The sequence below is a fragment of the Elephas maximus genome, chromosome 3, assembly GCF_024166365.1.
Source record: "Elephas maximus indicus isolate mEleMax1 chromosome 3, mEleMax1 primary haplotype, whole genome shotgun sequence".
In the NCBI taxonomy this organism is placed as follows: Eukaryota; Metazoa; Chordata; class Mammalia; order Proboscidea; family Elephantidae; genus Elephas; species Elephas maximus.
Genome location: NC_064821.1, coordinates 94,675,111 through 94,699,904, shown reverse-complemented (window position 1 = coordinate 94,699,904; position 24,794 = coordinate 94,675,111). Strand labels below are relative to the sequence as shown.

Here is a 24,794-nt window from a genome sequence, read left to right as displayed (position 1 = left end):
TTAGAAACCCTGTAGGGCAGTTCTACTCTGTCCTCTTGGGTCTCTCTGAGTCAGAATCGACTCAGTGGCAATGGACTTGGTTTTGGGTTTATCAGTATTTGACTGTAACGAGGAGTCCCTGGGTGGCGCAAATGGTTAAACACTTGACTACTAATCAAAAGGTTGGCTGTTCAATCCCACCCATAGGTACTTTGGAAGACAGGCTTGGCAATGTGCTTCCGAAAGGTCACAGCCTTGAAAACCCTATGCCGCAGTTCTATTCTGTACACATGGGGTCGTCATGAGTCAAAATCAACTCAATGGCAACGAACAAGAGCAATAACAAGCTGCAATAATGTGATATTGTGATAACATTTTAAAAAAGAAAAAAAACCTTAACTTTTAGTGATACACACTGAAATGTTCACAAATGAAATGATATCTGGGATCTGGATCAATTTCTGCCTTATTTACCATCTTATCCCCACTCCCTAGCATAGTGCCTGGCACACAGAGGGTACTCAATAAACATTTGGACACATTAATGAAAGGCAAAAAATCCACTAACTTTCTAAACTTTCGGTTCTTCACATATTCATACCTTCTCCAATTTTATTTCCTCTGAGATCATGTTTCAAATAAAACATTGGTTGCTCACATAGTGTTCCCAAACTTAAATTCTTAGCCCTCCCTGGGTATCTCATCTAATGATAAAAATTCAACTAACAAATCCTGTGCTATACTCCAGTAGATCTTCACCTCCAGGCCTAATCTATGGCTCCAAATACCTTCTGGACTCAACCTCCTATCATCTCCCCACCAATGCCTTTACATTAGAGCTGCTCAGAAATTCTCAGTATCTTCTTAATCCACCTTGTGTTCTCAAGTTTCCAAACTTATGCAAATCATTCCCTTTGGCCGAAATGCTCTAGCTTCTCACAGGCAATGCTCCCATTGCACTCTATTCTTATTCCTATTGTAGAATTTGTCATACTGTTTTGAAATTATGTTTAGGTGTCTGCTCTGCTAGACTGTGTGTTCCTCTCATTCATGCTTGCACCTCAAGCATGTATAATGCAATGGGTTTCTTTTATGTGGCCTTTCTGGCCCTGGGTTTACAATTCTCCCAAAATATTTAGCTGGGCCACAATCTACCAAAGAACTAGTTGGTTTGCTATCAGCATAAGTGGCTTGCAAGGATTGGTCGGTTTGCTATCTGCATAAATGACCTTGCAAAGGTTGGTCAGTTTGCTGGCCACCTAAGCTGCTTGCAAGGATTGGCTGGTTTGCTATCCACAAAAGTGGCTTGCAATCCACCCAACAGGATTGGTCAGTTTATGATCCGCCTAAGGGATTGGTTGGTTTATGAAAGCCATGCCTTAAATTGACAAGTTATCCTATGTAAGTGGCCAATCTCACAGATGTTCTTTGGGGATTTTCTGATCAACAAGAGCCTGGAGAGGAACATGTCCTTTGGACTTGGGGTCCCTGTGCTGAAAACCTCCTAAATAAAAACCTCCTAGACCCAAATAAAAGAGCTGTAACACTGAGCTGATAACACTGAAGACCAAGAGAAAAGGAAGTAAGCACAGCAGAGCCCAGCAGCAGATAAATGGGGCAACAGTAGGAGCAGCTGGAACCATGAGACTGGCACATGGTGATGGACAAGTCAGCCCATGGAACTGACCTGAGCACCTCTAGGCAGGACGTCGCCAACAAATTTTGGCACTTCTGGGCAGGTGGTCGCCAATGAAGCTGCGCATCCCATATAGGGAAGCAGCTGCAGCCTGGGCCTATAGAGACAGATACCAGAGCAAAGCAAGCAGCAGCGTGGAGACTGACCTAGCCTGCCTTTGGCAGCAGCAGACTCACCTAATGCAAAGAGGGGGCCAGTCCTGAGGGCCAAGAGGAAGCCTATCCTGGAGGGGCTGAGAGGTCTGTCCAGAGAGGGCTGAGAGGAAGCCTCTCCAGAGGTGGGCCTAGGGGAGTCTTGTCCAGAGGGGGCAGAGGTTGCCCGCAGAGGCTTGGGTATACACCCTACAGAGGTTGCCTGTAAAACAATTTTGCCTCAAGAGCTGTCATGATGCCGGCCTAGCCCTGGCGCCAGCCTAGGTTTGTCTTAAAGCTGCCGGTTGAGAGCTGGACAGTAAGCACAGGGAGCCAGACCCAGCTGTGGAGAGAAGAGAGAGAGAGACAGAATGAACACAAATGCCACACCTGATCTGAGCTGAGGACACACCTGCTGAGAGACACCTGCTCACACCTGATCTGTAGCGTGCGCAGCCAGTGACACAGATATGGACATGGGTAATTTGGGAAGGGTGAGCGGGTTCCATTTTAGACATAAGTGGGTCCCCTCTTACCATGCTAAGCAGGGTACTCACGGGGATAAAGGGGACCAGTTCACCTTGAATCTGTTCCTGTTTACTGTTTGCTTTCTATAAATAATAACAACGGCTTTGAATTGCCAACTCTCTGCAAAGTGTCTTTGTGTATGCAACCCAATCAAATCGGATAGCAGAGTCTTCATTCTAGCAGCCTTACAACTGTCTGAGATTTAGGGTACAACCTGTGTTTACGCACAGTTCAGATCCTATTACAAGGTTGGCCCTAAGGAATAAACTATGTTACACTAGATTTCTAACAATTAAGAGACAGAGCTAAAGCTGAAAAGACTGCCTAAATCTACTTTCCTAAAAAAGGTGGTCAGTTTCTCTGTTCCTGTGTTTGGCAAGATAAAAGTACAGGCAGCCTCGGGTTATGAACATCCAATATACATACAATCTGTAGTTCCAAACCAATCCCCGTAAAGCCTATTATATTAAAAATTCAAGTGCATAAAATGGTTCGTAATAACAAGCACTACTTTGTGACACACGTCAAAACTTATTATTACTATACTACGTAAAAGATGTTTTAGTGTATCTGGAAATACTTCTTTAATGCTTTTTATACACAAAAACATATACACTAAGACAAACATTTGACTAACTGATGTTAGATATGAATCATACCTAACCGTTCTGACTTAGGTACAAAGTTGACTTAAAGACAGACTTAGGAACAGTGTTCATTCGTAATCCAGGGACTGCCTGTGTATTAATCTCTTTCAAAAATGATGATTCACAGATTATGAAAACAAAATAAATATAAAAAGACCATCCATCCCCAGAGGACAGATTTGAGGTTGGGCCCAGGCCAAGCAGTGAGGATCCAGGCTTGAGGTGAGGTTTGAGTGAATCTATTCAACAATCTCAGGCAATCCTAACCCAACACTGAGATTATTGCATGTCAGTTCTCAGTACAGGCCAACTCTAAGACAAAACTAACCTAGTTAAATTTAGGGTTTTCAGGACCATCCTAAAATAGACCTACAACCCCAGAATCAGACCTCAAGTATTTTTGGAAATAAGAAATAGGGTAATTTACTATTTACTGCTCTGCTTAAAAGGCCATGCAACTAATTCTGGTACTCCTATTAGAAGATATAGCTTCAATCTATCAGTCACACAACTTCATATCCGTCAGAATTCTAATGTACTGAAATGATGTCCAAGTGCACAGAACTCATTGATGACATTTCAATGTGTCTCCTACTTTCCCTTTAAGTAAATACCTATGGTTTTTCTATCTCTACTGCACCTTCTCTAATTGGGAATTGGGTTTGTACTTGACTACTAAGTTAAAGGTTGATGGTTCGAACCCACCAAGCAGTGCTGCAGAGGAAAGGCCTGGTGATCTGCCTCCATAGATTACAGCCAAAAAACCCTATGGAGCAGTTCTACTCTGTAACACATGGGGTCGTCATGCATTGGAATTGACTCAACAGCAGCACATTTGTTTTTTATCAGTTTATTTTCATAAGACAGTGCAATATTTCTCTGCTGCTTCTCCACACGCAAATACTTTTACGTAGAACTAAAAAAAAAAAAAAAAAAAATTTTTTTTTTTGGAAGAACTAGGGAGGGGAAAATAAAAAAAACCTTCTAAATAGCCATTAGTGAGAAATACGATACCTCCTTCCCCTGGCAAGGATGATGCTTTAGAGCATCTAGTCTCAGAAGGGAGGATAAGTATGGCGGGGGGACGGGGGAAGAGGTATATGAAAAACTTCACTGTAAAAGCTAGTAAGACAAGGAAAGATCTGTACAAGTACTCAGAAACTGAAAAGGCAAGGAGGCAGAAAAAGGATACACTAAAGGCAAAAAAAAACAGGAAAACAAAGAATCCATATGAACTAGGAGTTCCCAAGAACCCCAGCTTATGGCCATAGATTCAGACCCACACAAGTTTGGGATTCGAAGGGTAACTTAAATTCAAAGTTCCACTCACTGTATTACTCTATCTTGAATAGGTTGGATAGGTTCCATGGGATTTTCTGATTATCACATCTACTGAAACCCAGTATTACTCTTCATTTACCTAAGCCATGGGATTTCATAATTTCAGAGTTTTCAGGGTATAATGTTCAGTTGTCTCTCTTTCATAAAAAAAAAAAAAAAAAAAAAATTTTTTTTTTTTTTTAAATGATCTTGAACAAAATGTATAAGACTCATAAAAGTTTGGTCTTTTTCCCTTTAAAAATTATGTAGAGGAAGGAAGTTGACATATGAAGAATGATGAAAGTAACACTTTCCACTCTTGCAGGCTTGTCTTTAATAACTCACAGTTTGCACTTTTTTTCCTTTTTATAGTGAAAGTGGAGTTTAGTGGAAAAAGTCCAAAAACCAGAAATTTGAAATCCTGACTCTATCACTTACTGCTATGTGATCTTGAGCAAATTACTTAAAAGCCTGTAACCTCAGATTCCAAAACTGTAAAATGGGGACATAAAATAGAGATAATGAATACCTGCCTTACAGAATTATTGAGTAAAATAAATTAAGGGAACCACTAGACTAGAATATAAACCCCAGGAGTCAGGGACAGCAAATGTCTTGATCTGTTGATTCTTGCTCCTACGAACACATGCAGGCGTGGGTGCGTGCGCGCACACACGCACACACACATTTAGCCTAAAACGATAAGTAACACATAGTAAGTGCTCAGTAAATATATGTAAATGAATGGATAAATATCAGTTTCTCTCGTCAACATTAACCCTTTTTCCATAATAAGTGTTTTCCCCCCTTCTGTCTTCTATTTTCTAAAGCCTTCATGACATTCTATTCTGTCCTTTTTAGTGGCTTCCTTCCTCTCATTAAAAAAAAAAAAAATACCCACACATTAACTATACACCATTCAGAGAAAGTACCTTTGGAAGTAGTTTCTCTCTCATACCACCCCACCCTCCATTTCTAACGCGATGGGGGTGGAGGGGATAGTCAGAACATATCCACGGCCCTGAAGCGTGTTAACTACAGTGAAGCCCTGAACTATGCCCTCTCCAGAATATAACTTTCAGGGGATGTCGCACTATTCCTTTTGTCTCTCTGCTAACAACAGACTCGTGTGCAGGGAAGCCTCAACTCTCAAAAGTTAAGGCATGGGTGACCCTTGTCTCCCACTAAATAGAGAGGCGCGTCCCCTGAATGAGATATTCAAGCTGGACAGATAGGAGGGAATTCAGACACCTTCGGGTTGCCCGAGGACCATTAACCTTTGGACCTGGCCAGGATCGAAGAGCCAACCGTTCGGAGGTAGCAGCGTTCTTCAGTCCCTGAAGGGAAGCTAGCGGGGCGCGGCCGTCACATGGCCTGGGGGAACAGTATAAAGTCCATGACTTTGTGGGAGGACGGCAAGCACCGCGCAACCAGACGCTTTAAAGCAGCACTACAATCTCTCTCACTCACCTGCAACCTGCCCCGCCCGAACACTGCTAAATTCCAGACCTTAAAAAAGAAAAGCGACTCGCCCCCAACCCATAAATCAGACAGCCAATGCCTGCCTATTGGCTGCGCCCGCATCCCCTTGACCCTCATTGGCTATCTGTGTGTAAAACCCTCCCCCACGAGGGAACCCCTCTCGTACGGCGGCACCCCTAGCCTAGCAACCTCAACCCGCTACCCGAAACCCCGGCCCCCCACTCTACCCAGGGGTAGCGGCCCCACAGGCTCTCGGATCGTTGCCCTCTGGGTACTCACCGTGTAGTAGGAGAGCAGCCCGGCATTGTAGTCCAGCACGAACCAGCGATACTGCCAGCCCTTCATCACGTTAGTCCATTTGCTCAGCGGCCCTTCCATGATGGACGCCATCTTGGGAGCCGCCAGTGACAACAAACGGCCTGACGTCACTCGCCTATATGGTATTCAGCATGCGGGGCGGGGCCGTCGCGGGGTGGGGCGGGGCGGGGAGGGGCGGGGCCAGCGGCTGCTGGGCGTGGACTACCCGACCCACCCTCCCAGGGATCGTCTCAAACAGGCTTCATTTGGGCGCCAATTGTGTGTAGGGTTCTGTGAGGAATGCAGGTTTGAAGACTACTATTAAGATTATTTATTAACATAAATATTTATTTTAATAGCCATAGTCATACCTTACACTTCCAAAGGACGTCACACCTGATGCTCATTTTTGTTTTCATTCTACAAAATACATTCATGTAATAAATGCGTTGTTTTGTGCTAGACTCGTCTAGGTTTGGGGGATATAGCTGAGCCTTCATGGGGGCAGGGAAGGGCAGGCAGTAAAATAAATGGTAAATAACGTGGTATATTAGAAATTGTTTTGTTTTATACGGAAAAATTAAGCAAGAAAAAGGGAAGAGAGTATGGACTGCAACTTTAAATTGAGTAATCAGGGAAAGCCTGAATAAGAAGGGAATTTTTTAGCAGAACCTGAAGAAAGTGGGGGAAGAAACCATGTGGAACCTGAGGGAAGAGCCTTCCAGGAGGAAAGAAGAGCAAATGCAACAGCCCAATATTAGGAGTAAGTCTGGCATATTGAAGAAACAGCAAGAGGTCAGTGTGAGTGTAGCCAGGGAGACAGTAGCAAGAGACAGGTCAGAGAAGTAAGGTCAGGTCACTATAGGGCCTACAAGGACATTGTAAGTATTTACATATTGACCACCAGTTATGTACTGGCATTGTCTGAAGTCCTGGGACTACAACAATGAACAAGCCACGCAGATTCCTTGTTCTCCAAGAACTTTAATTCTGGTGAGGGACAGTAAACACTAAGGAGTAAACAAGAAAAATATCTGAAACTGATAAACTCTTTGCAGAGAATTTAAATGAGTTGATGTAATAAAAAGCCAATGGATGGCAACTTTATGTTGGGTAGTCAGGGCCATCCCTCTGAGGAAGTGGTGTTTAAACTGAGATTTGAAGAATAAGAAAGAATCGGCCATGCAAATGTCAAGAGAAATTGCTGAGAAGGGAACTGAGAAGTGGGGCTGGAGGTGGAGGTGAAGTCAAAGGAGGGGTTTTCCTCATCTTGGTTTGTTTTCTTTTAGACTGAAGATACAAGAGCATGTTTTATGCTGAAGGGAATGTTCTGGGAGAGAGGAAGAAACTAAAGACATTGGAGAAAAAGGAGAGAATTGTAGTAATGAGGCCCTTGACAAGACCAAAGAGGATGAGACCCCAAGTTCAAGAGAAAGGGTTGGCCTTTGATATGAGCAGGATACTTCATCCCCAGTAACAAGAGTGAGAGAAGAGTATAGGTTCAGATACCAGTAGTTCAGTGGGGGGAAATGAATGAGCTTCTGTGGTATCTACTTCTATTCCCTGAGGGGCTTAAAGCTTACTGCTTAAGAATGTGAATGCTTGTGCCATTGTGCCTAGCTTTTAGTCCTCAGATCCATAGCTTAGTACCTTAGGCAAGTTTTCTAACTTATTTATTCCTTGGTTTCTGCATAATTAAAATGCACATAAAAACAGTATCTGCCTCCACTGATTATTTTGAGGATTAAATGAGTTTATAAATGTAAATAGCTCAAGACAGTACCTGGTACATAGTAAACATCCAATAAATATTGTTATTGTTGTTGTTGGGTGCCATCCAGTTGGCACATAGTGACCCTATGTATAACAGAAGAAAACACTGCCAGGTCCTGCACCATCCTCACAATCATTGTTATAATAAATATTAAGTATTATATAATTATGTTATATAATTATAATAAATATTAGCTCTTAGAATTTTCCCCCCCAAAATGCAAGATGACATCATGACTTGAATGGGTGGGTAAGAGTGAATAAGGATGTCTGAGGAAAGAGGGGAAGGTGTGATATACTAATTTCAGAGAGTGGGAAAGCAACAGAAGTGGGGTGGGAATACTGGGCAGTGTTGAGTGCCCATTTAAGACTTACGGTCATGAATTTAAAGTGAGACCAGTTGACAGGGATGTTAGTTTTTCCTCCAGCGGTGTTAGGCTGTTCAGGGGTAAGTACAAAGTGTGTAGCTAGCTGGATTTAACCAAATGAACACAAAGAAGGGAGAGAAAAACAAATGAAGTCACAGTGATATCCAAGGGAGTGATTATAATTACAGATTATGAAACCTAGTCTTCCTAAGAAAGAGAACAAGAGAAGAGAAAACAATCAATTAAAGGTGATGATAAGATCAAAGAAGTGCTGGAATGGGACTTGGTGACCTGGAAGTGTAAGAAGTGGGGGTCAGAAGATGGGAAATCTGAAGTCAAGATTTTAGAAGTAGAACAGTTATTGAGGAAGACAAAGACAGAGGTATGACCATGGGTGTGGGTGACTGAGGTTCAGTGAGGGAGCAGATTTGGAGATAAGGAGGTTCAGGAACAGAGAAGCAAAGCAGTTGTATAGTATCATCCAAGAACATAATTGAAGTCACCCCGAATGATGAGAGGAAACCCGGGTGGTATAGTGGTTAAGAGCTACGGCTGCTAACCAAAAGGTCAGCAGTTTGACTCCACCAGGCGCTCCTTGGAAACCCTATGGAGCCATTCTACTCTGTCCGGTAGAGTCGCTATGAGTCGGAATTGACCTGACAGCAACGGGTTAGGTTAGAATGATGAGAGGAATAGCAGTGTAAAAGGAGAGAGAGAGTGCTAGAAGCTAAAATCACCATTGAATGGGGGCTAATGCTCAGAGAGTGGGTGGTTGACAGCAACAAAGCAAAATATCAGATGGTAAAATGGAATGGCTGAGGTGAAGGAAGAAGGAGAGAAAATGGTTTGGAAGTACAAAGGGGAGCACTTAGTCCTTTGGGGTAGATAGTAACACTCCATTTAGCTGATGAGGAATTGAATCCAGGAGACATGCCAGAGTTCACAGAGTTATTAAATAACAAAGCTATCATTCAGCACATAATTATTGAACCCCTCCTGTGTGCCAGGCACTGGGCTAGACACTGATATTACACAGAAGGGTAAGACCCCTCCCTAAACATGAGGGGGGTCTAATAACAAAGAACAATATATAAACAGGTAATGAAAAAGACAACTTGATAAGTACTTTACACTTCAGCTTCTAATCCAATATTCCTTCCACTAAGTTTACTCTCAAAACATCTAGATAAATTAACGTTTATTTAGCATCCCCCTGGTGGCGAAGTTGTTAAGAGCTCAGGTTACTAACCAAAAGGTCCGGCAGTTGGAATACACCAGCTGCTCCTTGGAAACCATATGCACCAGTTCTACTCTGTCCTATAGGGTCGCTATGAGTCGAACTGACCGGATGGCAATGGGTTTGGTTTGGTTTGGGCTCTAAAATCTGTGGAAAGAGATGATAGAGAAGCTCAATATCATCAGTCAGAATGAGGGAACAGACCGTCAGTTGCTCATATGCAAGCTCAGGTTGAATCTGAAGAAAATTAGAACAAGTGGACGAGAGCCCAAGTGTGACCTTGAGTATGTCCCACCTGAATTTTGGGACCATCTCAAGAATAGATTTGACACATTGAACACTAATGACTGAAGACCAGACCAGTTGTGGGAAGACATCAAGGACATCATACAAGAAGAAAGCAAAAGGTCATTAAAAAATAAGAAAAAAAGAAAAGACCAAAATGGATGTCAGAAGAGACTCTGAGATTTGCTCTTGAAAGTAGAGTACCTAAAGTGAATGGAAGAAATGAAGAAGTAAAAGAACTGAACAGGAAATTTCAAAGGGCAGCTCAAGAAGACAAAGTATTATAATGAAACGTGCAAAGACCTGGAGTTAGAAAAAAAAGGGAAGAACATCCTTGGCATTTCTCAAGCTGAAAGAACTGAAGAAAAAGATTCAAGCCTTGAGTTGCGATATTGAAGGATTCTATGGGCAAATACTGAACGACACAGGAAGCATCAAAACAAAAGGGAAGGAATACACAGGGTCACTGTACCAAAAAGGACTGGTCGACATTCACCCATTTCAGGAGGTAGCATATGATCAAGAACTGATGGTATTGAAGGAAAAAGTCCAAGCTGTACTAAGGGCACTGGCAAAAAACAAGCCTTCAGGAATTGAGAGAATATCAATTGAAATGTTTCAACAAACAGATGCAACACTGGAAGCGCTCACTCATCTATTCCAAGAAATTTGGAAGACAGCTACTTTGCCAACCAACTGGAAGAGATCTATATTCATGTCCATTCCAAAGAAATGTGATGCAACAGATTGGAGAAATTGTTAAACAATATCATTAATATCACATGCAGGTAAAATTTTGCTGAAGATAATTCAAAAATTGTTGCAGCAGTACATCAACAGAGAACTGCCAGAAATTCAAGCTGGATTCAGAAGAGGACTTGGAATGAGGGATATCATTGCTGATAATCAGATGGATCTTGGCTGAAAGCCGAGAATACCAGAAGGACATTTACCTGTGTTTTATTGGCTATGCAAAGGCATTCGACTCTGTGGATCATAAGAAATTATGAGTAACATTGGAAAGAATGGAAATTCCAGAACACTTAATTGTGTTCATAAGGAACCTGTACATAGACGAAGAGACAGTCGTTCAAACAGAACAAGGGGATACTGCATGATTTAGAATCAGGAAAGGTATGCGTCAGGGTTGTATCCTTTCACCAGACTTATTCAGTCTGTCTGCTGAGCAAATAATCCGAGAAGCTGGACTATTTGAAGAAGAACAGGGCATTGCATTGGAGCAAGACTTATTAACAACCTGTGTTATGCAGATAACAAAATCTTGCTTGCTGAAAGTGAAGAGGACTTGAAGCACTTACTGATGAAGATCAAAGTCTACAGCCTTCAGTATGGATTATACCTCAACATAAAGAAAACAGAAATTCTTACAACTAGACCAATAAGCAACATCATAATAAATAGACAAAATATTGAAGTTGTCAAAGATTTCTTTTTACTTGGATCCACAATCAATGCCCAGTGAAGCAGCAGTCAAGAAATCATACAATGCATTGCATCAGGCAAATCTGCTGCAAAGGACTTCTTTAAAGTGTTGAAAAGCAAAGGTGTCACCTTGTGGACTAAGATGCACCTGACCCAAGCCCAGGTATTTTCAGTTGCCTCGTATGCATGTGAAAGCCGGACAGTGAAAAAGGAAGAATGAAGAGTTGATGCATTTGAATTATGGCTTTGGTGAAGAATATTAAATATACCATGGACTGCCAGAAGAACAAACAGAAAGAAAGTACAGCCAGAATGCTCCTAGAAGCAAGGATGGCAAGACTTTTTCCTATGTACTTTAATGTGTTATCAGGAGGGACCAACCCCTGGAGAAGTACATCATGCTTAGTAAAGTAGTTGTGTTGTTTGGTGCCATTGAGTTTGCTCTAACTCATTGCGACCCTTTGTACAACAGAATGAAACACTGCCTGGCCCTGCACCATCCTCACAATCATTGCTATGCTTGAGGCCATCATTGCAGCCACTGTGTCAATCCATCTTCTTGAGAGTCTTCCTCTTTTTCGGTGACCCCCCACTTTGCCAAGCATGATGTCCTTCTCCAGGGACTGATCAGCAAAAGAGAGGAAGACCCTGAACACAGCAGCTGCGAGAATGAGCTCAAACACAGGAATGGTTATGAGGATGGTGCAAGACCAGGCAGTGTTTGATTCTGTTGTACATAGGGTCACTGTGAGTCAGAACAACTCTATAATATAATAAGATATTTGAATATGCTGAGCGGGCATACTTATTGTTTTCTTCCTTGCCTCAAATGTAACATTCATGAGATTAGAAGTTTGTCTGTCTTGCTTATCCCCAGCAACCAGGGCAGTAACTAAGATATAGCTGGTGCTCCATAAATATTTATTTAAAGGATGCACTCCCTCCCCTCAAGGAGCTTCTGATCTAATAATACAGTTCAACGTGTTAAAATCAAATGGAGTGAATGGCACTACTTTGTTGATGTATGGATGCCGTTCTTGCCCTCAGGGAGCTTCCAGTCTGGTGGGAAGGATGAGTCACAAAAAAAAAAAAAAAACTAACACAAATCAAAGGAAAATGAGAGTCATCAGGAAAGTATGAAGAAAATGTGATTGGGAATCACAGAAGAGACAAGTCTGGTCAGGGAATTGAAGCAGTCAGCCAGCAGAGGTGTTTGTTAGGAAAAGTTCAGTCTCATAGTCATTGAGAGCATATTACATAGATGTTTCCAACACTCTGGAGTCTTTTCTACTGGAAATATGAGTTCTTTATATTATTCATTGTAAACTGCAATTTGTCATCTTTAAGGCCTTCTACTAATCTCAATAAACATGAGGGATATTTTCTTTATCCTCATTTACATGACTTCTCAATACTTTTCCCTTACAGGCAGCAAAATGGAATAGAAAGAACTTGACCATAGAATTAAAGAGATGAGGGCTCTGGCTCTACCATTCTGGCTGCAGAGTCTGGATAAGCCTTTGCAGGACTTGATTTCTTCTTCTGTAATAATGAAGGTAATCATTCATACCTGTTATAAGGAGTAAATGAAAATATAACTGAAAAAGATAGCAGCCAATAAAAGTTAGTTTCTAGTTTCTCCTTTTCTTTCTTTCTTTCCTTGGAATAGCCTCTATCACAATTCAACAAAGTTTGCTGAGGATAAGGCAAATGTTTGGCACCTTCAAGAAAGTCAAAGATTAAGAAACACAGTCCTTATCCAGGAGCTAACCAAGGACATGAAACACTCATACAGCATATGTATGTGTGATACAAGGCCACTCTCTTTCCTTTTGGATATTTTTTTTCTCATTAATTCAACCATTTATTGAGTATCTACCTTGTGTCAGGGAGTGGGCCTGAAACATTATATACTTTATTGCATTTAATTATTGCAATAACCCTATGAGTATATGAGTTTCCACATTTTACAAATAAGGAAACTGAGGTTCAAAGAAATTAACCAACTTGTCCAGATACCTAACTATACTAAATATCTGGGTCCATATAAACATGTTTGTCTTTCAATATGCTGGATTATCTCTCCAAAACACACCATACACTCCTCCTAGAAACTTGATAGTCCAGGAACATTGTTCAAGAGATAGCCTCACGTTGCTGATGTCTTCTGAGAAAGGCAGTGTGTAGGGATCTTGAAATATCATGATTCAGACTAAGTTAAAGATTTACATAGTGTTAATTACTACTCCTCCATTGGCTTTTTCTGAAAAATCAGCCATTGAAAACCTTATGGAGCACAGTTCTACTCACGGGGTTGCTGTGAGTTAGAATCGACTTGACAGCAACTGGTTTTATTAGCTTCTGAAGAGCAGGAACCAGGTCTTATTCATCTTTGTATTCCTGGAAACTAGCCCAGTGCCTGGCAACAGAAACTGCTTAATAATTGTTGTTTGACCTGAACTATTTGTTCCACCAAAACGGACCTGCTCAGTGCCAAGTGCTGTGCTAAACACTCACCTACATTTTCTCCTTTAATTTCCACAACAATCCTTCCCGATCCGTATTATTACACCCATTTTACAGATAAGGACACTGGGAAACAGAGTTGTTGAGTGGCTTGCCCAAGGTCATACAGCTAGTAAACAGCAGAAACAGGATTAGAATTTAGGTCTTTTCACCCAGATTATTTCACCCCAGTCGTAAGCTATATTTACATTGTCTGTGTGTAAATAAATGTCCTGGACAAGGCACAAACAGCAGCATCAACTTCTAAATCAGTTTTAAGTTTCATCAGCATCATCAGGCATCAGTAGACTCAAGTTTCAAATGTCAAAACACAGGTCATCAGTGAGAGTCAGAGCAAGGGCAGTTCTGGACTAGTCCTTTGTCTATATTCTGTACAAAGTGTCAAACTACATGCTTTAGATCATCAACTAAAATTACACGTGGCAGAGACACAGAAGCTCAAGTCTCCACATTCCTCAGTGCCTGGCCTCGTGTGGAATGAGGTGGCAGCTGAAACATACCAGGAAAAGAGAATTAGACTCAATGAGAAAGTACAGATGATGTTAACCATTAAGTTTCATAAACTTATTCAGGGTAGGAACTGGGACTAATTTATCCTGGTATCTGGAATATCAATAAATGTTAAACTGAAGATGTAGTTTTTTTAAAAAAGATAATTGTGGCAGCAAAATTGAGGGCAAATTGGAACGGGTCAACACTGGAGGCAGGAAGACAAAGAGACTTTTGAAAAGCCAAGCAAGCGGTAAAATGAATCTACATTGGACAATGGTAACAGGAATGGAAAACAAGGAAGATATTGTACTATGTATTTATTGGAAACATTTTGGAGATAAGATTTTAGAACTCAATGAACAATGGAATGAGAGGAGAAGGAAGTAAGGGGAGTCAGAAGTAATCAAGGTTTCTTACTTGCATAACTGATTATTATTTTTTGAGTGACCAAGTTAAAAAAAAAAAGGGAAGAACAAAAATGGCTGGCATTTCTCAATATGACATTTCCTTCTTTTACACAGCTGTTTTGAAATGTGATTTTTTTTTTTTTTAGTTTCTAGCAAAAATTATTTTCAGCTTTTCCACAGCCGGGAGTGTAGGTGCAAATTACTTCATAATGCATTCTGTTGTTGCTGGTTTCCTGCCTTCTCTTCCTAAATTCTCCACCAACTGCTTTCTATTATTGCTGTTATTGTTGTCATGTTTCTTAATTGGCATTTGTTGGGCATCAAATAAAACAACATTTATAAAAAGCCGCCTTTCTTCAGAGAAAACAGAAACCTAGAAAAACTTGACTGTCCTTTGCTGGGTGTAGAGGAAACAGGAAATAGAGCTTAAATCTGGGAAAAACAAAATACAGTGTAGCCTGTTTTGTCCACAGACAGCAAGTCCTGGTTCTTTCCCACCCTTTCATCTTGCTAGAGACCAAGAAAGCAAAATGTCAAATTTTAGATGGCAAAATGTCAGCTATGATTCTAAGGCACAGGGGAGCTGGGGAAGGGAGAGAAAATATTTTAGGAGATCTAGGCTCTGTAAGTGTTCTAAGAAGAGAAAAGAGGAATGAACTCATCTTTCTTTTCTAACATCCCCTTGGAAACCCATATCCAAACTATCCTGGACTTTAGACATTTCACACTTTCCCTCCCACATGTGGAACTGACCCCCTATTCTTTTGTGCCCCGTCTACACCTGGGCAAAAATTTTTTTTTAATTGTGCTCTAGGTGAAAGTTTACAGAGCAAATTAGTTTCTCATTAAAAAATTAATACACATATTGTTTTGTGACATTGGTTGCCAACCCCATGATGTGTCAACACTCTCCACTTCTTGACCTTAGGTTCCCCATTTCCATTCGTCCAGCTTTCTTGTCCCCTCCTGCCTACTCCTTGTTGCCCCTGGGCTGGTATGCCCAATTAGTTTCCTATACATGGTTGAACTATGTGTATCATTGTTTGTTTTATAGGCCTGTCTAGTCTTTGGCTGAAGGATGAACCTCAGGAGTGACTTTAGTATTGAGTTAAAAGGGTCTCCGGGTGCCATACTCTTGGTGTTTCTCCAGTCTCTGTCAGATAAATAAGTCTGATCTTTTTTTGTGAGTTAGAATTTTATTATACATTTTTCTCCTGCTCTGTCCAGGACCCTCTATTGTGATCCCTGTCAGAGCAGTTGGTGGTGGTAGGTGGGCACCATCTAGTTGTACTGGACTCAGTCTGGTAGAGGCTGTGGTAGTTGTGGTCCATTAGTCCTTTGGACTAATGTTTCTCTGTGTCTTTGATTTTCTTCATTCTCCCTTGCTACAGATGGGGTAGAACCAGTAGATGTATTGTCTAGTTAGTGTTTTTCCTCTCCCCACCCCGCCCCCCCTTTTAAATATCAAAGATTGTTTTTTTTTCTGTGTGTAAACTTTTTCATGAATTTTTATAATAGTGGTCTCATACAGTATTCGTGATTGACTTATTTCACTCAGCATAATGACCTCCAGATTCAGTCACATTGTGAGATGTTCTGAAGATTCATCATTGTTCCTTATTGTTGCATAGTATTCCGTTTTGCGTATGTACCATAGTTTGTTAATCCCTTCATCTGTTGATGGGCACTAAGGTTGTTTCTATCTTTTTGGTGTTGAGAGTAATGCTGCAATGAACTTGTGTGTGCATATGTCTATTCGTGTGATGGCTCTTGCTTCTCTAGGATGTATTCCTAGGATTGAGACTGATGGATTGTATGGTATTTCTATTTCTAGCTTTTTAAGAAAGCAACATATTGTTTTCCAAAACGATTATACCGTTTTGCATTCCTAGCAGTGCATAAGAGTTCCAGTCTCCTAGCAGCCTCTCCAACATTTGTTATTTTCTGTTTTTGATTCATTCCAGTAATGTAGGGGTGAGGTGGTATCTCATTGTAGTTTTGATTTGCATTTCTCTAATGGTTAGTGATTGCGAGCATTTCCTCATGTGTCTGTTAGCCTCCTGAATGTCTTCTCTGGTGAAGTGTCTGTTCACATTCTTTGCCCATTTTTTAATTGGATTATTTGTCTTTTGTAGACAAATAATTATTTGTAGAGGTGTTGAATTTTCTTGTCGATTTTACGGATTAGACGTTTGTCAAATATATCATAGTCAAAAATTTTTTCCCAGTCTGTAGGTTCTCTACTCTTTTTGCAAAGTCTTTTGATGAGCCCCAAACTTCTAACAGAGAGTCTGGGACACATTATTGCATCTGCTGGTTCACAGTGTCTGAATCTCCACCTTGATAGTGAGTTCTTTGAGGACTTGGTCATACACGTATCCTCAAAGCTTAGCACAGTGACTGATATAGGCAGCATAGAACAGCGGAAGCACTTAGCTGCAGTAGGCAATCTGGATAGAAGGGCAAGGGGAGGGAAGGGAAGCTAGTTTGCTGGAAACAATTTTTATTTATATTTTATATTTATTTGGGATGGCTTAGGGCAGGTGGTAGAGATTAAGAGGGCTACATCCCCCAAGCCACCCTCCACAATAAATGGTTGTTGTTGTTACTAGCTGTTGTTGAGTTAGCTCCTGACTCACGGAGACCCCAAGTGTTACAGAGTAGAACTGCTCCGTAGCATTTTCTTGGCTTTAATCTTTACAGTATCAGTTCACCAAGACCTTCTTCTGTGGAGTTGCAGGGTCCATTTAAACCGACAACCTTTAAGCTAGCTGCTGATTGCAAACCCCGTGTGCCACCCAGGCTTCTAGCAATAGATGTAGTCATGGAAAAAGTAGTTTCTTTAGACTATAATCTCCTTGAGGTTAGTGACTTATTCACTTCTATATACCCAATGCTGAGAACAGTACCGCATTGAAAGTTTGTGAAAGTGATCTGAACAGAGCTACTTGCTTATCTTGTTATTCTCTCTTCCTGCAATGTCTTCCTCCTGTTTATCTTTTTGGGGAGCTCCTTCCTGATCATTTAAGTCCCAATTCAAGTGTCAGTTCCTCTTGAGAGCCTTCTGAGCACACACCCTCACCCTATGCCCACATTCAGATAGAACTAATCTTACCTCTACCATGTCCCACAGCAAAGTATCCAAAAAAATTATTAAGTCAATTCTTACTCATAGCAACCCTATAGGACAGAGTAGAACTGCCCCATAGAGTTGGAAGAAGCACCTGGTGGATTTGAACTGCCAGCCTTTTGGTTAGCAGCCACAGCTCTTAACGACTATGCCACCAGGGTTTCCCAGCAAAGTGTACACTCCTGTAATACAGATAGCAACTATCTCACAATGTTCTTAATGAGTTCACCCACAATGTATTGTAATAAGTGTATGCCACATCATCAGATATGTTTTAGAAGGACAACTTTATCTGCTGTGGCCAGAATCAATGCCATGCTAGAGACAGGAAGACCACAGTCTGTATGAAAAGAGTCTAGAGGAGAGAGAGAGGGCCTGGGTTAAAGCAGGAACAGAAGGGATGAAAAGGAAGAGGATGAAGAGAAGAAATGTTAAGGGATTGGGGAAAGAAAAGAATCAAGAGAGGCCCCAGATTTCCATCTTGGGAACATAAAAAGAGTGGATTTTGGGGAATACTAATAAATGTAATATTGGACATGTTAAATTTGAAGTATGTGGCATATCCAGATGGAAATAAATATTCAGTTAGGCAAGCGGATAAATTAGTTTGGAGTTCAGGAAAGAAGCCTGAGCAGAAACTACAAATTTGAGAGTTTCAATCCATAGCTAGTAGCTGAAGGCATGGGGAAGCATTGAGATCATCCAGGGAGTGTGGTAGAGTGTATGGCTCAGGATGGAACCCTGGAGGACAGCAACATTTAAGGAAGCGGGGAAAGAAGAGGAGACAGGAAAAAAGATCAAGAATGAGCAATTAGACTGGAGGAAGAATAAGAGGATTTGGGGAATCCAAAGTCAAGGGAGAATATTTCAAGGTCATACATAGAAAATTAAGAGACTTCCTTCTCAGCAGACTCTATTTTCTATGTGAATTAGAAGGTCACTGGTAGATAGATAGGGGGGAAACACTGAAACACTGAGAGTGCCAGGGAGTAGGTCTGGATAGTGAACTCAAGAAGATGATACGTAAAAGGCAGGAAGGGCCCAGTGAGATGAAAAAGGATTGCCAAGTAGCAGTGAGGGCCGGCTAAATTTAAGGATACAAACTATTAGTAGAACTGGCTTATCTAGCTGTGAGATTTTTCCCCCAGCAATTCCTAGCATCCTGACTGTAGGAAAGAGGAAGCACATGAATAGAATTATTCAGGGTTGGTGGAAGGGGGTAGTTATAGGATAGGTGTGGAAAAAAAGACTGGGAAGAAAAAAGTTGAAAATATTGATTGAGGCAATAGATCATGAGATCTAGGCTGATCATGGCAGAAAAGAAGGATGGACTAGGAGAAAGGAGCCAAAAGACTAGATCTGATCCCCTGTGAGTTTAAAGAGGGGTTTAGTGGGAGTAAGAGAACTGGGAGGATAGAAGATTATAATCGGAAAGAGAGAAAGAGATACTGGAGTTTCAGATTCAGAGCTGGAGCAGTTCCAGGTGTTTGGAGCCTTGAGTGTGAAGGCACGGGACTCAGGATTGGAGAGTTGAAGCTGTGGAGAGGTATAGATTACAAGAGATCTGAAAGCCAAGGAATCGTGAAGCCATCATGCTACATACTTCATTTGAAATTACCGGTTCAATGGTAGAGGTGGGGATGGAGAAGAACTATGGGACAGATACCACAGCCTCAATAGAGGGAGTTGCTAAATGACAACAAGGACAAAAGGAGAATCCTCTATGATTCACAGTCTTTCCCAGGGGTCTAAGCAGATGACTAAAGAAGCTAGATTAGGTTTTGTAAATTATTAGAGTTTTGCAAATTATTTGTGGATATCAATTATCTCTGGTCTCTCGTCAGGTGATCAGCATGAATATTCCCCAGTTGCCCACAGCAAAATATCATCAAGAACTTCTAGGAATTTATCACCAAGGAAATAATCTGAAATTTATGTGAAAGGATGTTGTTTATAATAGTGAAACCCTGAAAACAACTTAAATGTCCACCAGTTGGAATAGATCCATACAATGGCTGATGTGCAGTATATTTGTGATATAATGATATATGAAAAAACTCATGATACAAAATTATATATGTAAGGATAGAGTAAATAAGTATAAAATGGTTAAAAATGTATGTATAGAATGATCCAATTTCATCAAAAAAAGTTTATCCAGAAGAAAAACTGTAAGGATATACAGAAAAATATCTGCAGTCAGTTTGTGGGATTGTGGGTGATTTTATTTTTTTCTTTATACTTTTTTTTTTTTTTTTAGTACTTTCCAATTATCTACAGGTAACACATGTTGCATTTATGATTATAAAAAAATAATATTTTGTGAAGACATAAAAAAGGACATAATAAAAATTACCACCAGGTAGATATGCAAGCTTTGAACCAGGCATTTGCCATTCATAATCATAACATGTCTGCCTACTTAAGAAGCTGGTATAAATAAGCATCATGGTTTAAAAAGTGATGTCCTGTAGGATCCCCAAAGCCTTCTGTCCCAACCAAGAGCCCTGAAGAATTCCTACGCTCTCTTCCTTGTTCTCTATGGGTCTAGGTCCCCCTGTGGGCAGACATTGTAACATGCCCACTTTGTAAATTTAAGGACAAGTCTCTACAGCCATGAGTTTGCAACATATTCATTTGCGCCTTTTTTCAGGGAAGTAGTCTTCATTGAGAGTTCCTGTGTGGTACAAACATTTAATGCTCTTGGCTGCTAACCAATAGGTTGGGGGTTCGAGCCCATCCAGAGATACCTCAAAAGAAAAGTCTGGAGATCTCCTTCAGAAAAATCAGCCTTTGAAAACCCTATAGAGTTCTACTCTGGCACACATGGGGTCACCATGAGTCGGAATCAACTTGACTGGCAACTGGGTTTCTTAGCCTTCATTGCCCAGCTGTTCTGTGTCAGGCCCTAAGCCAGCTACTGGGAATACAGAGATTAGTCACATGTAGTCCCTGACCTCGAGGAGCTCAGAGTCTGTCACAGTGTGTCACCACACAGGGTGAAACATACTAAGCCAGTGGTAAGCAAGGGTGCTATGGAAGTGCAGAGTAGCCACCTAAGCCAACCTAGAGACACGGTGGAGTATAACAGTCAGGGTTCTCACAGGAAACAAATTGCATCTGCTAAAGGTTTTTTTTTTTTTTTTTTAAGGTTAAATTGGAGACATTTTGATAAAGAGATGGCTTACAGAGGTGTAGTCAGAGTTAAGGGAGCCAAGCAGAGATAGTGAAGCACTTGGTAACTGACAACAGGGGGAAGCTATTTCCTCATCTAGGCCTGAAGGAGCAAGGGGAAGGAATGGTGTTAACCCAAAGAGAACATGATACCTTGGAAGAGGGTCCATCCAACATAGCGAAAGTAGTAGCTGAACAGAGCCATTGCCAGAACCTCGGAAGCTACAGGGAGAGAGCAGAGATGAGGAGTATAAGTACCTCAATGTCTCTCTTGTCCTGTCCTCCCATCTCTTGCTGGTGCAACCAAACCCAACCGGAAACCAACCAAGTGGAGGAGTCCAGGTGATGTCCTAGGAAAGCATCTGCCTCCTAGGCAGTGCAGAAAAGGGTGGAGAATGAATCTGGTGGCAGGGGGCAAGAGGACAGGTGCAACTTGGAAGTCATTTTGGAGGATTGCTGGGGGAAAGACATTCAGAACAGAAAAGCATATGTGAAGTTTCCTTTTGAAGCTGTATGATGTGTTTAGAAAGCTGCCAGGGGTTCAGAATGGTTGAAGCAAAAGGTATATGTAAATGCAATGGAGAGCTGTTGAAGGGTTTTAAAAAATTCAATGTTTCATGAGACCCTGAGTATCTCTGGGGATATATAGCAGTGGTTCTTAACCAAGGGCAATTTTGCTCCCCAGGAGAAATTTTTTATTATCAGACTTAGGGGCCTGGTGCTGTATCTAGTGGTAGAGGCCAGGGATATTACTAAACATCTACAGTGCACAAGGCAGCCTCCCACAATGTAGAATTATTCTGCTCACAATGTCAACAGTGCTAAGGTTGAGAAACCATGGTTATAGCAACCAAACCTAATTAGGAACTACAAGAACCTAATGTCTCATAATGGCAGGAAATACTTTTGATAAATCAATAAATTTTAGGAAGAAGTCTTTATGGACTTTCTCATCACTTTCCATATTAAAAGGAACATGAACGTATATTACGAGAGCATAAAACAATGTTTTAACTCTGATATTGAAGGTTTGAAAATTTAACCCAGCAAGCCAAAGGAATCTTGACCAAGATGCTATAGACCAGTGCTTCTTAAACTTTAATGTGTATACAGATCACCTGGGGATCTTATTAAATTTAAAATTCTGATTCAGTAGGTCTTGAGTGGGGCCTGAAATTCTGCGTTTCTAACAAGCTCCTAGTCTGTGGATTGTATTGTGAGTTAACAAGGTTATAGGCAACCTTGACAAAAGAAATGCTTCAATGGCTGCCTCTGAGCTTTTATCACCTTTCTCTCACATAAGATGGTGGCGGATGATCAGGACCAGTCCTTCAAGAAGCTGGAGCCATGGGTCATTTGAAAGCTTCCCAAATGCCCTCAGACTCCAACTGTCTCCCTCTGCAGCCTGACACCCTCATGAATGATATAGTGATTTCCTTAGGATAACTCATGTAGTGCCCTCCCACTCTATGCGTGCTTCCTGAAAGATCTCATCCACTTCCATAGTTTAAAATACCACCTGTTGTAGTGTGTCATCAATTCTGACTCATAGCAACCCTATATGACAAAGTAAAACTGCCCTATAGGGTTTCCTAGGCTGTAATCTTTATGGGAGCAGACTGTCAGGTATTTTGTCCTGGAGTGGTTGGCGGGTTCCAACAGCTAACCTTTAGGTTAGCAGCCAAGCACCTAGCCATTGCATTACCAGGGCTTCTTAAAATACCATTTACAAGAGACAATTCTCTAATGATTTTATTACTTCTGGATCTGCTGAACATCTTCACTTGATGTTCCACAGGCATCTCAAATTCAACCTCTCCCAAGCTGTACTTATCTTCTTCCCACCAAATCTCCTGTGATTTCTGTCTCAGTGAATGCAACCACCATCAGCTATTCATACCAGAAACCTAGAAAAGATTCCACTCTTCATTCTCTTTAACCAACATTCTCATTCTAGTAGATGACCAAGCCCTGTCAATTTTACCTCCTTTAACTTCTCTCTCATCTACCCTTTCCTTTCCACGTCCAGTAGCTACTACCTTGACTAAAGCCTGCACCATTTGATGCTTAAACTTCTGCAGTAGCTTCCTAACTCACCTCCACTACTGCGCTTTTCAACCTGACTTTCACACTGACTGTGAGAGCCGTTCATATTTCCAGAGAAAAGGTAAAATTCAGTTCCTTACTTTCCAGTCTTACTTTTCATGGCACTCCTCTTCCCATCTCCAAATATGACACCGGTTCCCTAAATTTGCATTATTGCTTATTGCTTATTTATGTAACACCTTTGCTTTTTCTGCCCCCTCTGCATTGAATATCTTTCCTGTCCCTGATTGTCTGGAAAACACCTACTCATCTTTCAGGACTCTGCTAAAGTATCTGTCATATCTTCTATGAAGAGTTTTTCCAACTAGATAGAAATCTCCACTACTTCATATGAATGGCTATCATAGCACTTATAATACTTTACTATATTTATTGGTTTACCCTATCTGTCTTCTTCATTGAATTATAAGGGGAATAATCACATTCATCTCAGTATCCTAAGTAACTAGCACAAGGATTGGCAATTTTTTTCTGTAAAGTGCCAGATAGTAAATATTTTAGAGTTTGTAGGCCAGATAGTCTCTATCATAATTACTCAACTTTGCCATTGTAGGCCAAAAGGAAAAGTGAATGGGCATGGTTATGCTCCAATAAAACTTTATTTACAGAAACAGGTAGCAGGCCAGATTTGGCCTTCAAGCCATAGTTTACTGGCCCCTTAACCTAATGTAGGAGCCCTGGTGGCACATTGGTTAAGCACTCAGTTGCTAACCAAAATGTTGGCAGTTTAAAGCTACCAGCTGCTCTTTGGAAAGCTCATGGGACAGTTCTACCCTGTCCTATAGGATCTCTATGAGTCAGAATTGACTTTGATGGCAATGGGTTTGGTTTTTTTTTTAACCTAAAGTGTGATGAACTTACAATAAATATCGAATGGATGTCTGTGAATGTAGAATGAAGAGGTAGAGGCAGGATTTATATCCCAATACATTCTGTAGCAATGTTATTGGTTTCCTGTCCATATGTTCTTGGCATTCATTTCTACACACTGAAGCTACTTACAGGGAAGTTGCTTCTCTTTATCTGAGGGTTTTTGTTTTTTTCTCCCTTTATAACCAGGGGAACGTGCTTGGCCTGTATGCAGAGCAAAATGGGAGTTTCAGAGACGTAATATCATCAGAAGCAGCCCTGAACCAGTGATGAATGAGGAGCTGGTGGATAATACCCCAGCCTCCTCGCTCCTCCATTGGGGTACTCTGAAGATATTCAACACTGTTTTCCAGAGTTCCCCAGCATAACTGAGCTCTAATTACCCACCGTGGTAACTGTCTTGGTAATATACTGGCCTCCTTTGCTTCCCCATCGCACCACCCTACTTCCATACAGGCTTTCAGGCATCACCTCCTAAATAAGTTACTTGCAGTCCAACCAAGCCAACGCATATACTCTTCCTACTACACTAAAGTGCTTAGCCAGAAGACCCCTGCTAAAATGCATTTGTTGTCTGTAAAGAGTAACATAAATTATTAGCATCCCCAAAAATGTTGGTACAGAATAATCCAGTTAACATCCTAGAAAAGAAAAGGGCTCTTAGAGACTGGAACATAGAATAGGTTCTGCTAAAAGCCAACTGTGTGACCTTGGGCAAATAACTTAACTTTCTAAGACTTTGTTTCCTTTCTAGGAAATATCACTCACATAGCTAGGTTTTTGTGAAAGTGAAATAAAATAATGTATTTAAAATGTCCCACCATGTTCGTTAAATGGATTTCTAAGATAATTTTCTCTCCAAATCCAAGAGTATTTTCTCAGTTCTCATTCTCTTTAGCCTTG

At 41.0% G+C, this 24,794-nt stretch overlaps 1 protein-coding gene and 1 long non-coding RNA gene across 3 annotated transcripts in view; one reads left to right on the top strand and one right to left on the bottom strand.

Annotated features, from left to right (window-relative positions):
• OSBPL9 (oxysterol binding protein like 9) overlaps positions 1–6,212 on the bottom strand; it is a 176,915-nt gene extending 170,703 nt beyond the window's left edge. For both annotated transcript variants that reach the window (XM_049875176.1, XM_049875175.1), the window contains exon 1: positions 6,063–6,212. In XM_049875176.1, the coding sequence (XP_049731133.1) occupies positions 6,063–6,173 (111 nt within the window). In that variant the 5' untranslated portion in view covers positions 6,174–6,212. The remainder of the gene's footprint in view (positions 1–6,062) is intronic.
• Positions 6,147–24,148, top strand: LOC126070865 (uncharacterized). Its single transcript, XR_007516325.1, has 3 exons — positions 6,147–6,223; positions 12,615–12,742; positions 24,081–24,148. It is a non-coding gene; the product is annotated as an uncharacterized LOC126070865 (long non-coding RNA).
• Positions 24,149–24,794: the final 646 nt, after the last annotated feature.